Source organism: Protopterus annectens, chromosome 1.part0 (genome assembly GCF_019279795.1).
Source record: "Protopterus annectens isolate FY-2018-M chromosome 1.part0, PAN1.0, whole genome shotgun sequence".
NCBI lineage: Eukaryota > Metazoa > Chordata > Ceratodontiformes > Protopteridae > Protopterus > Protopterus annectens.
Window position 1 is genome coordinate 164,218,816 of NC_056725.1, and position 13,601 is coordinate 164,232,416.

Genomic DNA, 13,601 nt, shown 5'->3' on the forward strand with positions numbered 1-13,601 from the left:
GGAGGGGAGCCAAAAACTTTTGGATACTGGCTGTTATATCCTGGGCAAGGTATAACCCGTATAGCTATAGGTTAGTGCAGCAGTGATGACCTCAAACATCTCCTGTTATGGTAAGTAAAACTTACACATCTGTACTTTCTTTTATATGAACCGTAAAAGTGTGTGTTTGTGTATATGTACATTACTGATGGATATTGTTTGTGACTGCATTGTTCATCTTGATTTTGTTTTTCAGTGAAGATCGACAAAGACAAACAGCTGGTAGTGCTGGAGGAAGAATATGAAGTATGTATTGCTCTTGGTCTTTCACTGTTACTGTAATTATTTCTGCATGCCCTTTACAATGTGATCCTTTCAAGGCAGAACACTTCTTGGTGATGTGTGAAAGTTACAGAATTATTACTGTTCCTTCTCAGGATCAGTATTGCGATTGCACAGTGAAATGTACTCTGAGATGGCAGCTGCTCTGTACTTTTCACTAATGAGTGTTTCAGTAGTTTTATATACTTAAAAATAGGATTCTTCCTTTTTATCCACTTCTGGTGTTGGGCTGTAATTGGATGTAGCTGAGGACTGTCTTTTGAGGTGTGTTCTGTATATACTGGACATGTATTAACACACTGTTGGCTCAATTTCTGGTTTGTGAGCAAGTAGAAGCGGCATGTTGTATTCAGTAATGAAACGTAGCTTTGGTGGAGTCAACGGACTTGAAACATATAGGGCATGACCATCCCATTTCATTGATGCATTTTACTGACTAGAGTGACTGGATCCCACCCTATTGTGAAGCAGCATAAAGACATAAAAGGGGTCACCATGTGCTACTGATGTACCTCGGGTGTTAAAATTGCACTTTAGGCCTTCAGATGGAGCCAGTCATTGTAAAATCTTACTTAGGACTTCAGACCCATGTAAAGCAAGTCTGGATTTGCATTGTGATATTGACATGGAGTTCATCACAGGATGGATTCTAAAGAGGAGCTACTTTGTCTATTCTACCTCACCGTCCCTAGACTTTGAGACCTCACACCTCTGTTGTGTTGCACTGGCCGGCGGGGGCCAGAGGGGGCCCGATACCCCCATCTTTTCGTTGGTTTCGCCGGTCCGTCCGTCTTCTACTTGGACGAACCCCCAAGAAAGGGTGTGTAAGAAGGAAAGAGTGAACTCCCAAAGATGAGTCGTTACATCGGATGGATACCGACCTCGATGACGAGGGTCTCCCAAATCATCTTCGGATGATATCTCCTTCTCAGACATTTTCTTCAGGCCACCGCTCTACCAGTTCTCCATATTGTTTAGTGGCGTAAGTGGGGATAGTACTTTTAAAACAGCATGGAGTGATCCAGGTTAACTGTACTTTTTGCTTTATTATGGATTTGATTGGGAGTGAGCTGTAGATTCTTTTTAGTGTATTGTCAACCTTGTTGCTTTGGGGATTTTCCTGTAAGAGTTAATATATTTTTCTCCTTGACAATGTGCTTGATTAAGAAGATTTAGTCCTGGATGATTTTGTTATGGTAGTTAAAGAATTTGTCAAACTCTACCATAGCTCTTTTACATTTTATGCCTGCTGGGAGGTGGTCATGGAAGTTGTTTTGGCTTTGCTTTTGTTGAGAAGCCAGGTCTTTCCTTACAGTCCTAAAGAGGCATTTGTTAGAGGTAGTCTCAAAAAGCCTTCTTTAGACTTTCTCCTAATTTAGTGAAATTCCCCCCAGTCTCTAACCATTCTATTAATAATCTTTATTGAGAAAATTGTATGCATGCAAAGCAAGTGCATTTACATAATGTCATGATCTCTCTGTTCTGTATTGGTCTATTTTGGGTTTTAGCACAGGGACAGTTGTTATGAGAGTAGTTATAAACTTCTTGATGGAGGGGGGGAGAGAGAGCGCGAGCAAAGATTGTAATCCTTGGGAGGCTTTTTGATTTTTTTTCAGAAACATTTAAGACTGGATTGTGACATCATGCACCTCTCCATTGCCTGTGTGGTTTACCTCTTGGACTTACTCAGAGCAGGTCATGTGAGATGCTTTATTCATCTAGTAGCTACTTGCTTGATTGTTTGTAGGGTGCTGCAGAGTTTGGTCCTTGCTGTTATTCCTGGAGTATATGCTACCTTTAAAAGATGTTATTTAAAGGTAGAGGTAGACAGTGTTATGTTAATGGTATTTAACTGTTCTGTCTTCTCCAGAACTTTTCTGTGCAGTAAAGTCCTAGATGGACGCTAGCCAACTTAAACTCAACTAGTCTTAAGACCGAGGTATTGCTAGAGCATGCAGTTGTGTACTATTTATTGGCTCAACTTCTTACTCCTCATCTTTTATGGTGAGATTAGGCTGGAGTTAAGTGTGCTTGTAAATCTCAGAACGATTTTTGAGAGCTGCCTGGTACTCTAAGCTCTGATGTGTTATTCGAGTCATTTTGTTGCCATCTGAAGAATCCCCTCCAAATTAAACATTTAATTCCACTTGTGGTCCTTGTTGCAGTTATTCATTCACTGCTGCCTTCTCTTTTGTTCTACATTGATGTGCTTTATCTTGGCCCAGATAATGGTTGCTATTAGTGACTGCACACTTTGCTTCCACTGTGTTTATTTTTGGGATCTCCACTTAGTACCTCTTGCAATAGTAGGGTTGATAGGTGTAGACTAGGCTAATGACCACCGGGGTCTCTAAGCCTAGTCAAGCATCCCAATTGTATTCCATGAGTTTTTGTGCCTTAGAAGTTATTTTAATGGGTATATGTAAGGTAGGGCCAGATGTGCAGTTTGCCTGTTTCCATTAGGAGTATAGATGCTAGATCTGTGGTGTATTTCATATGTACCATCCACTGGTTCAGGTCCCTCTTGAATAGGGATAGGAAGAGCACCGCTTCACACATTAAAATCTCAGGTTTTAATTTACTTTGCCATATATGGTCCAGGTATCATCTACTTGCACAATCTATCTTTCCCCTATTTACCTACAAGGCAGCTTAGGTAATTGTATGAGAGACTTTGGGACTGTGCAAGTAACCTCTTATTGGCATTTATTTTAGTTGATGCCTTTCCTGTGGAACTGTCTGCATTCCTTTATTTGGGTGTGTACGTTAAGCCTGATTCTTGACCGTTCATTACAGTTTTGTTTAAGCTCTTTGGGGACTTTTTACAAAGATTCTGGATTCTACTTTTTTCCATTTTTAACTATACAGTATTGTGACTTTATTCATCCTGCATGTGATTTTATTTAAATGCTAATTAAGCTTAAACATTTGAATTGTTACAAAGAAAGAAAAGATCACCAAAGATAAAGAACCAAGCAGTTTACTTCATTTTCCCAGAAAGTAAAACGCTCTTCTGGTTGTAGGTCTGTTTAACTAGTGCTTATTTTCCCCTGTACCTCACCAGTTCTGCTTTTGGTAACATTTTGCATTTCTGCATGTTTTAAAAATAGATATCTGGGACCGCTGGTCAAAGCAGTAGTGGTAGTGGGCCGTGTGGGTGACTGAGTCGACTCCACATGTACTGTTAATGGCTTTTAGATGTCTTAAATTTTTTCCTCTTTTAACATTGTTGTATTCTAAATAATTTCTGTTTGAATACAGAACTGTAGGCACATTGTGTAACGTTAGTGTCTTGCTGCATTCTGTTGGTTATTTTTTGCTTGAATTCCAATCAAACGACATCTTATGGGATTTAGATTTGCTTCTGAGACATGTCTTTAACCTTATTCATTACTTGTGGCAAACAGTGATGCATTACACTATGAAGCTATTAAATGTCCAAGCAAGACTTGCCAGTTTCAGAAAGAGTGGTTTGCTCTCATGAAAGGGTGATTTGTTTGCAGCAGCAGAGAAAAAAGCAGAACAGAAGTTAGTTTGTCAGAAAATGCTTAGCCTTTTCATTTTTTTCTAGGATATGTAATAAACAAAATTTTATTTTGAGAAAGTGTGCTCTCTTTTCATTAATATATTGTGAAATGAGCTGTTTGTATTTTACTAATTGTATCCTGTCTGTATTTGTGCACGGGTACTTTTGGGTAAAACATATAACTGTAACTATCTGTTACTGTGAGCAGTCTGTGAGCAAAGCCTTATTAAACAGATCTAGTTGCATTTGTAATAGGGGGTTGAGAGGTGTTAGTGTCTGCCTTAATATGTGGGAGGCTTACATCATATGGAAGCAAGTCTGTAGTGTAAAATTTTTCATCTTGAAAATGACAGACATTTTAGCTGGCCTGTTAACTGCTTATCTTCCTTCTGTCTAGTTGAGATTTGCAGACCATTTTAGATTAAATGAGGCATTTCTGATGGTTTGAAAGGATATGAAGGTAAAACATTAAAAGGTTGGATTTGCTGGACTGCCAAAAGGGGCAATGACATTTCTCATTCTACCTTCGCTCTGTTCTTGTTTGCCCTCCCGAACATTCACGTGTCCCACGCACACGAATGTCTTTTGGCTTACTTTCCACCAACCATTCTTGCTATCCATTGCATGGGTTCACAACACCCTTGACAAAGTATTTTTGTAGGTCAAGGGAGTATTTGGTCTCAAAAATCTGATGCCTATACATCTCTTCCCTCTGTCCTTTTTGTTCAGTGCAACTGCTTTCACATCTCCCTAATATGACCTTGTACACCTATATTCTGTTCCTCTTTTCTGTTGTAGTCTGCAGTGAGAGGAATTTTAAGGTCATATAATCTCCTAGGCTTTTAGTTTTCCCTTTATCCAGTGCATCATTCCGGTGACTTTGAACAGTTTCCAGTAGCCAGATGTTCTTTTCCTTTTTCGACTCTCTCTTAACTGTAAGCTGTATCCAGGGTGAGGCTTGACAAGCTTCAGGTGTGGCATAAGCTTTACCTCTGTCTTTCTGAAGATATGTCCAAGCATTCTGTTTGCTCCTGCCAGTAGTGATCCAGTCTGAGCAACACTATAATAGATCCTTTTTACTTGCTGTGTTTTGGTCACAAGGTGGGAGGTTGGTGTAATGGTTAAGGTGTTTACCTTACAGACACAAGGTGCAGGATGTGATCCTTACATGATGTAATTGGTTAGGCTTAAAATGGCCCACAAGGGCATTTAACCTACTGCTAATCTATGAATCTGTTTAATCCAGTTCTCCAGTACTGCTGCTAAGGTCCAGTTGCGACACTTGGTTTTTGTCTGCATTGAAAGTACAGTTGGGTAAAATCTTATCATAATGGTAGATGCCCTTGCTTTCACTGCTGCAGTATTCATTACAAATGGGAATTCCCTGCCGTAAAGGCCACCATCCGGCCAGTTTACCATAGTCTACCATTGCTTTAAGGTACACAACATTACCTACCCACTCCTTGTGTAGCATAGGGCATAAATGTGATGTTCAGGCATACCATCCTCAGAAGTGATTGCCCCAGTAAGAACAACAGTCCAAGGAAAACAAAGGAGAACCTGCATATCCAGGAAGGAAAAAAAGACTAGGGGGATGGAGGGGAGGGAGTGAATACTGCAGCGGTGAAGGCAAGGATGTCTATGTCCTTAACATTCACTGCTGCAGTATTTATTAAAACTGGGAGTGCGCCAAAGCTCAAGAAGAAACTTGGGAGAAGGAAGCAGCAGTAGAGCCCTGTAAGAAGTCATTAAGAATGGCATCAGCAAAACCATCTCTAGCTCTGGAGATACCATCCAACTGGTAATGTTTGGTAAAGGTATGCACAGAAGTTCAGGTAGCCGCTTCAAGAATAGAATTGGTGTCTAAGCCATTGAAAAAAGAAGCAGAAGAAGCCATAGCTCTAGTAGAATGATCCTTTACAGAAGAAGGAAGGCTCTTGCCATGAAAAGTATAACAAAAGGAAATAGTCTTTGAAATCCAAGTGGAAATAGTTTGCTTTGAAACAGCCAAACCTAAAGACCAATGATGAAAGGAAACAAACAACTGGTCAGAGTTTCTGATAGCTTTAGTTTTATCCAAATAAAATCTGAGCTGTCTATGCACATCTAAGGTATGCAGCACCCTCTCACTGTCAGAGTGCAGGGAGTGGAAAAAGTAGGCAAATTAATGGACTGAGAATCAGCAGGTTGTCCAAATAAGGAAAGATGTGGATCCCTTGAAGCCTGCAGAAAGCAGTCACAGGAGCGAGCCATTAAAGGGTAAAGCACAGAACTGAAAATGCCAGGAAGCAACAGAGAAATACAAAAATCTCCTGAAAAGAGGATGGATTGGAATATGGAGATAAGCATCCTTGAGATTCAGAGACACCAGAAGGGCCTGAGGGAGAGAGGAAAAAATGACTGAAGGGACAACATCTGAAAGGAAGGCACTTTCTGAAAGGTGCTTAGATGGGAGAGGTCTAGAATAGGTCTCGATGTACATTCTTTTCTGTGCACTAGATACATTCTTGAATAGAATCCTTTCCCCGTTTGGGACACAGGCACCTCTTGAATAGTACCGTGAGATAAGAGGTCTCTAAGAACCTCTGGGGTCAGAAAAGGAAGTTGTTCCTGAGGAGGAAGGCCCATAAAAGGAGAATGGGAAATCAGACCATGAAGTACCCCTGCCGAATGATTGACAGAACCCAAGAGTCCTGGGTGATTCATAGCCAAACAGGAAGAGAAAGAGGAATGCGGCTGAGAACAGGTGGATAGTCAGGTAAGGAAGGATTTAGAATCCCTGCAAGTCTGAATGGCCTTAGCAGGAGGAGTCAGTTTAACATCCTTTTTACCTTTAGAAGGAGGGCAAGATTGCCTGTGAACAAAGCTGGCTTAGAAGGGTAGTTTTGCTGAAATTTAGGCACAGGAGAAACGGACTTATTTAATCTCCTGTAAAGCCTTCCCCTTTTCCTGAAGAGACTTAAATAAACCAGCAGCTGCCTCCCCAAACAAATGTTTATTATCTAGAGGGTCATTCATCAAATTAGCCCGAGTATCATAGTGTAAAGTTTGGTAGCCGAAGCAAAAAGTACCTCCTCAGAGCTGAACCAAAAGCAGCAGCCCTAGAATAGTCATCTGCTGCATCATAACTACATTTGATAGAATGACAAACTACTTGAGAGGAAGTCCCTAGCAAGGAAAGTGCAGAAGATTTACTGCGAGTCTGGAAGGTCAGAAAGAAGCTGACAAGCCTAAGAAAGAAGAGCCAAGACATATCTAGAGATACAGGTCTGATCATTAATAGCCCAAAAAGCTAGTGTAGCCGAAGTGTAAACCTCTTTACATAGCCTGCTAGTGGTTCTACTGTCCTTGTCAGAAGGCAGCAACTTGAATGTAGGAAGCAATTGAGATGGCTTATCAGGGGCTATAGACACCTCAGAGGGGTCAGCAGCAGGACATTTAAGCAAAAAGGAATAATTCTCAGGCACCTTATAAAACCTGTCTTGACTTGGGAGCAGGGGGCAGAGAATCTGGTGCTTTAGAGGCATAGGAAAAACATCCAGTAAGACTAGAGGAATGGCCGCAAGTTTAGGAGGTTCCATCTGCAGTAACTTGTAGTACCTTGTACATATATCTGAAACCTTGTCACAATCCCACTTAAGTTCCATCATCCTAGAGACAGTGTCCCCAAAGGAAATTTTCCTCAGAAGGATTGTCTAGAATATGAGAGTCCTCTTCCTCAGACCCGTAGTTTAAAAGCGAAGGAATCTGGGCAGAATAAACAAGGGATTCATAATCCAGAATCCACCTGAGAAGAATTCATTTCTCTGAGCCTTTTAGAGGAAGAGGAGGACCAAGGAGGAGCAAGAACCCAAACCCCTTGAGGAGGCCTAAGCAACAGTAAAGCATTAAATAACCCCTGAGTTAAGGCCTACCACGCACTTTGTGGATCCTCAGGAGCAGAAGGAACATGATTGTGTTTTTAAGGGGATGTCCATCCTAGAAACCTGAGAAGGCCCTAATTCAGGACGGCATTCCATGACTGTAGTAGGAACAACTTCCCTAAAGAGAAACTGTAGAACCCCTCTAGACCCCTTGGAAATGATCAACCGTTGTTCCCTGTGAATGCCTGAAACGGACGCCTGCAAAGCCTCGTCAGACGTGCTGCCTGCCAGATTCTCACTGACCTCCAACCCAGATGTGGTAGAGGAATCTGACAATACAACCAGGCGAGTGTCCGGGTTTTTAATAAGCTCAGGAGAAACTCCCGGCAGAGGCTGGACAGAGGAAGATTCCAGCCTTATCTTATGCCTTTCTTCTTCCCTGACCGCTATCCCTCAGGGCAAGAAGTTCCATCCATACCATCTGCAGCAAGAAGCTTAAGACGCTGGTTATCAAGATACAGAGAAAGAGAAGAAAGTCTACTACGAAGAGTTTTCGGGACAAGCACCTGACAAATGGAACAAGATGTATGGCGTGAGCAGCACTCTGGCAAAAAGAACACTTATAGTAAAGGTCTTTATGGGGAATAGGTCACCCACACTGCCATTTACCCTTCTTGGATGACATTAACTCCCTAAACAGCACAAAACAAACAGAAAAAAAAAACCAAAAAAAACCCAACGGGGTACTTATATGCAATGGTGAGGACTTCAGCAAACAGGAGTAATCACTGGAATGCCAACAAACGGAAAAAACAGATGGCGGTAACAGACTGGCAAAGAAGTTCTGAGGATGGTACACCTGAATTTCACCTTTATGCCCTAGGCTACACAAGGAGTGTGTAGGTGACGTTCAGCATACCGTAAAGGAATGGTAGATTTTGGTAAACTGGCCAGACGGTGGGCTTCACAGCAGGGAATCCCCATTTGTAATGAATACTGCAGAGGTGAATGTAAGGACGTCTTTAGTTTTTACCTTTGGCCTACTTGCTCTTCCTTTTCATATCCTGGTTAGGTTCTTACCCAGTCACGTACTGCTACTGTTGAATGTCATCAGCGAAAGGTATGATCTTGTTCTCTTTCTCACATGCATTTGAAGAAACAACTGAAGAGTACTGGGCCCACTATTGACCCCCTGTGATACTCCTAATCACTTTCCTCATGCTTGAGGTTGGTATAATTTAAGTGTTGTGGTAGGAGGGACAGTTAACCATGCAGCTGTCAAGTTCATTTAGTTTTGATCCTCTTACCCACCCCCATTGGCTTTCTTAAGAGTTCCCTTTGTGGGGCTGAGTCACTGCCCTTGCTCAAGTCCAGGTAATGTCTTGATGCAGAAGGTCTTGAAGTGAGTAACACCCTCAAAGCTTGATCATGTTACTCTGCAAGTTTTATATCTATCGTTCTTCTTTTGGTGGTGGTTCTCAAATTGTTTTGTAGGAAGTTATCTGATTTTTTTCCAGGGTTCTGTACGTGCCTTTCCTTACCACTGCTGTTTGGAAACATCCTTGGAACTACAATCTGTTAGTCTAATTTCTACTTCATACAGTGGTACCAAATTTGCTCTTTAGCCCTCTGGAACTACCGCAGTGATCATTGATCTGATTCATACATTGATTGGAGATCTGCCAGCACATCGGCCATATTCTTGAGCACCTTGGGCGATATCCCACCTGGTCTCGGTGATGTACTTTTTTTTTTCCTTTGAGGAAGTCTGTTCTCTGCCATTCTTCTCCCTCTCTATTCTAGTGACTGTCCACTGCTTTTATAGGTTCATAGGTTGGTACTGGGCTATCTGCCCGAAGGCATATATTAGCCCAGCCACGTTGTGCGGTATTCACCGCCCTTTAGTAGTTCCCTAGACCCTTGTACTAGCAGCTAGTACCCTTGGCCCCTATCTAGTAGTGTTGTTGGTGTGATTCCCCGGTGTGAACTTTCTGTTACCCATCCACTCATTAAGGTTCCTCTTGAAGAGTGATAGTGAGGGGCTCTGTCTTATGTAGATCGGGGCCCTGTTCCATAGTAAGGGAAGTCACTGCGAAGGGAATCTATCCCTCCAGCATGTTCTATTCATTGTTGTGTTGAGGTTTATATCCCTAGAGCGTGTAGCTTGAGTATATTTGGTTTTGCTAAGATGGAGCACGTTCAACAATTCTGGGTTGGACATGGCTCTGTACATTAGACAGAGATCGCCTCTAAGAAAGCGGTGTGCAACAGAGAACAGTCGTAGCTTTTTCAGTCGTGCTGCATAGGGCAACTGTTAGAGGCCAGTAATCTTCTTGGTTAGGTACCTTTGTGGTCTCTCCAGCTGGTGGAGATGTCTAGCCAGGTACATTCCAATTGGTGCATTGTACTCAATAATGGGTCTGATGAGGGAAGAGTAGAGGGGCACCATTACATCCTTAGATCTTGATGCGAACCTTTTCGTGATCAGATTGGTCACATAGAAGGATTTTCTAACCACTTTGGTAACACGGTTATCAAAGGAAAGCTGACGATCTGCTTTGGTTCCTAGATCCCTTATTTCTTCTTCAGATTTCAGGGGATTACCTCCTACGTTGTAGTTTGCGGGTACTCTGTTTTTTCCAAAGGGGATTACTACACATTTTTTTGCATTTAGCTTGAGACCATGGCTTTGACACCACGCATCAGTCTCATTTACGCCCTTCTGGAGGATCTCCATATCGGCTGGAGAGACTATTATAGCACCCAGTTTGCAGTCGTCCGCAAACTTAGTCAGCCTCAGCCCTTCCGTGCTTGCCTGTACTTCTGAGAAGTATATGCCAAACAGGAGAGGCCCCAGGACAGAGCCCTGAGGCACACCACTCGTTACTGGTCTGGATTCGGACATAGATCCCGCTACTCTTACTTTATGGGATCTGTCTGAGAGCCAGTTTGCGATCCATCTTGTGACGTAAGGGTTTATGCCCAGGCTGGTGAGCTTATCAATAATACCTGAATGGGGAATTGTGTCAAATGCTTTAGCAAAGTCAAGGTAAGCCGTGTGTACCTCCTTTCCCTTATCTATAGCCTGAATAACTGTCTCAAAGAAATCCACCAGGTTCAGGAGGCATGATCTGCCCTTGACGAAGCCGAACTGTGTGGGGTCCAGCGACTGGAGGTTCCCAATCTCTCTATTTATGAGTTCCATAATGATTCGCTCCATAGCCTTACAGATCAGACTGGTCAGGCTTATTGGTTGGTAGTTCCCTGGGTCAGTTGTGGCCCCACCCTTGTGTAGCACCCTTGGGCATCCTTTTCTTACTGTGCCCTCTCTCCTCCCTCCAGGCATGGTAACTTCTCTTATTCTGTACTTCAGTTTTTTACAAAGGAAAGCAAACTTTAACTTTGCTTTATCCTAATTTTCTGTGAACTCCTTCAGATCTTGGCACAGCCTGTACAAATCTGTCCATTCCTCCCTTTGTTCTTCCCCACTCTTGTTGATTATGACATCAGTGTTCTAACTTGACAGCTCTGTTGTGTATCCCTGTCTCCCCACACATGACACCTCCTCCCTCCCATTGTGAGAAGTTCTCCCTCGTGGTACAGTCCTACATGGCCTAAGACCCTAGTCCCCATGTGTAGATTCCTATGGGTATGAGCCTGCTTTGCATCATGAAGGAGATATGCCCAGATGAGGTCATACTTGCAGCTTGCATGACTTTTCTGTTGTGCTTTACTTCCCCTGTTGTGCTGCGTAATATTAGCACTGTGGATGTGCAGTGGTGCTGAGGAAAATGCCCTCAACTTAAGCAGTAGTGCAACCCTCTTTTGCCCGCTTATGTACTGCAGCATTGTCATTCTTTTCACAGCCCCAATATCACCACCTGGGCAAAAAGCAGTTATGCCTTTTTAGCACATTGTCATCCCCCCCCCCCCCAAAAAAAAAAAAAAAAAAAGTGAGCAGGCAATGGCTTGTCCTTTTTCCTCCCAACTAGCTTCTGCAAATTTCTGAGATGCTAACTAAGCTTTGGGCACTTCGGTTGTAGTTAAGACAGCAGAGCAGTCATCTCTCCTTCCTTTCTGTTGTGTACCTAAGTAGCCTCTCCCCTCTCTTGCCCCGCTTCTGCAAACTCTCGCTGAACTTATGCCTTTGCCAATTTCACCTCTCTTGTTGCCCATGTGCTTGTCTCCTTTTACTGTGCCTTCTCCACTTCACCACTCCCACTCTTCTACCTCTTGCATGTCTTGTTCTATTACCCTAATTGCGAGGTGTCCTATTTCTGTATAGGCACATTGGCTTTCTCTTTATGCACATTATTGTTTACTTTAGAGGAGAGTATAGAAATGCCTTGGCTACTTGCTTTGAGTGCATAACACACTGAAATACTTCTGTAGTATTGTAAATACAATAAGTTGTATTTAACTTGTCTGTTACCTTTATATATGTCGCAAAGCTTTACTTTTGTTTTAATGTTTTGTGAAGTAGCAGTACTGCAGTTTTTTTATTGTCACTGATAAAATTGTATATTGTCTTGTTACAGTACAGCAATTTTGTATGCATTTTTTCTTAAATACTGTATCTCTTGTGATTTCACTGTGAATTGAACCACAGTTAGTGAGGGGTATCTACTTAATGGAATGAAAAACTGAAATAAAATATATTTATACACTCATTATTTTAATAAACTGTATTGAAACTGGTTGGCTTCATTTCATGGTCATATTTCTAAAAAAAATCCCTTTGTGTATAGTTGTAAATTCTAAGCTCTAAAAGAGCTGGTAGTGGAATGTTCATCTTCTGTGACAGCAGGACTAAGGCTAGCAGGCATTAGGATTGTTCAAATAAAACCTTCCCAGGTTCCCAGACTCGTACTTCCACATCATGAATTGCATCATGCTGCTGCTGAGCCTCTTCAAATCTTAATTGCTTGGCTCATGCTTGGATAAGAAACTCATTTGAGTAAAAAAATATATTTCTGCCTCCTTTCAAGATATCATCTCCCCCTTTATTTTGGAGATGGTTTCTATTTGGGTCTGGGCACAACACTCGTATAGCTGTGCCTGTGGGGATGACTGTTCCATCCAAGATGCGCATCTTGAGTACCTGTATCGCCTATAAGATTCCCATAACTTTTCTAAGTGGCAAATTTGTTAAATTATTTTAACTTCACATAAGTATATAGTTGAGTAATCTATCAATCTTGTGTTGGCCAAAGCTGTAGTTGAAACTTGTGCTTCAGTTTCCTCAAGGCAAGTAAAGGTGAACGTGGTATCTGCTTTGTCATCCTCCTCTTGATTGTGTCTTTCGGCTTTTCCCGGTTAGGGGTCGCCACAGCGGAACTCTGGTCCGCTAATGATTGGCAGTTGATTTTTACGTACCGGCTTGTCAGGCCTGACGCACAACCTTCGACGAAGGTATGCCCATTCACGCATGTCTCCACGCAGAAGACGCTTTAGCTGAGAATCGAACCGGACAGCGTCTTACTGTGAGGCGACATCAGACACACACACTCCCTTTTTTTAGTACACATGGATGTACAGGTGCAAATAAAGTTGTCCGTTTCTGGCACACTATTTTGGACAATAAAATGTACTTCTTTAATTTACAGTTTTGTGAGATTTAATTGGACAGGACTGTTGCCCCATCCCCAGAGAGGTTGAGGCCACTTGTGCTACCTGCCTTTCTAGCTATTAATTATTGGCCGGTTGAAATGGGTAATTTTTGATGACAACGTAGAGGTACTGTTATGCCCATTCTCTGTTCCTACTGTAAGAATTAAGGAATTCTGGGCACCTTTTTTTTTTTAAGTAGGAAATCTGAAATTTCCTCTTTGATTCCACATTATCTTCACTCTGGACCAGCCTGTTTTATACTAGTCACTGTGGTGTCCGTT

The 13,601-nt window shown here is 42.2% G+C and overlaps 1 protein-coding gene across 1 annotated transcript in view; it reads left to right on the forward strand.

Annotated features, from left to right (window-relative positions):
- Window positions 1–13,601, forward strand: part of LOC122788139 (glia maturation factor gamma) — a 515,865-nt gene that overhangs the window by 110,848 nt on the left and 391,416 nt on the right. The window contains exon 4 of the mRNA XM_044055132.1: window positions 236–285. Coding sequence (XP_043911067.1) covers window positions 236–285 — 50 coding nt within the window. The remainder of the gene's footprint in view (window positions 1–235; window positions 286–13,601) is intronic.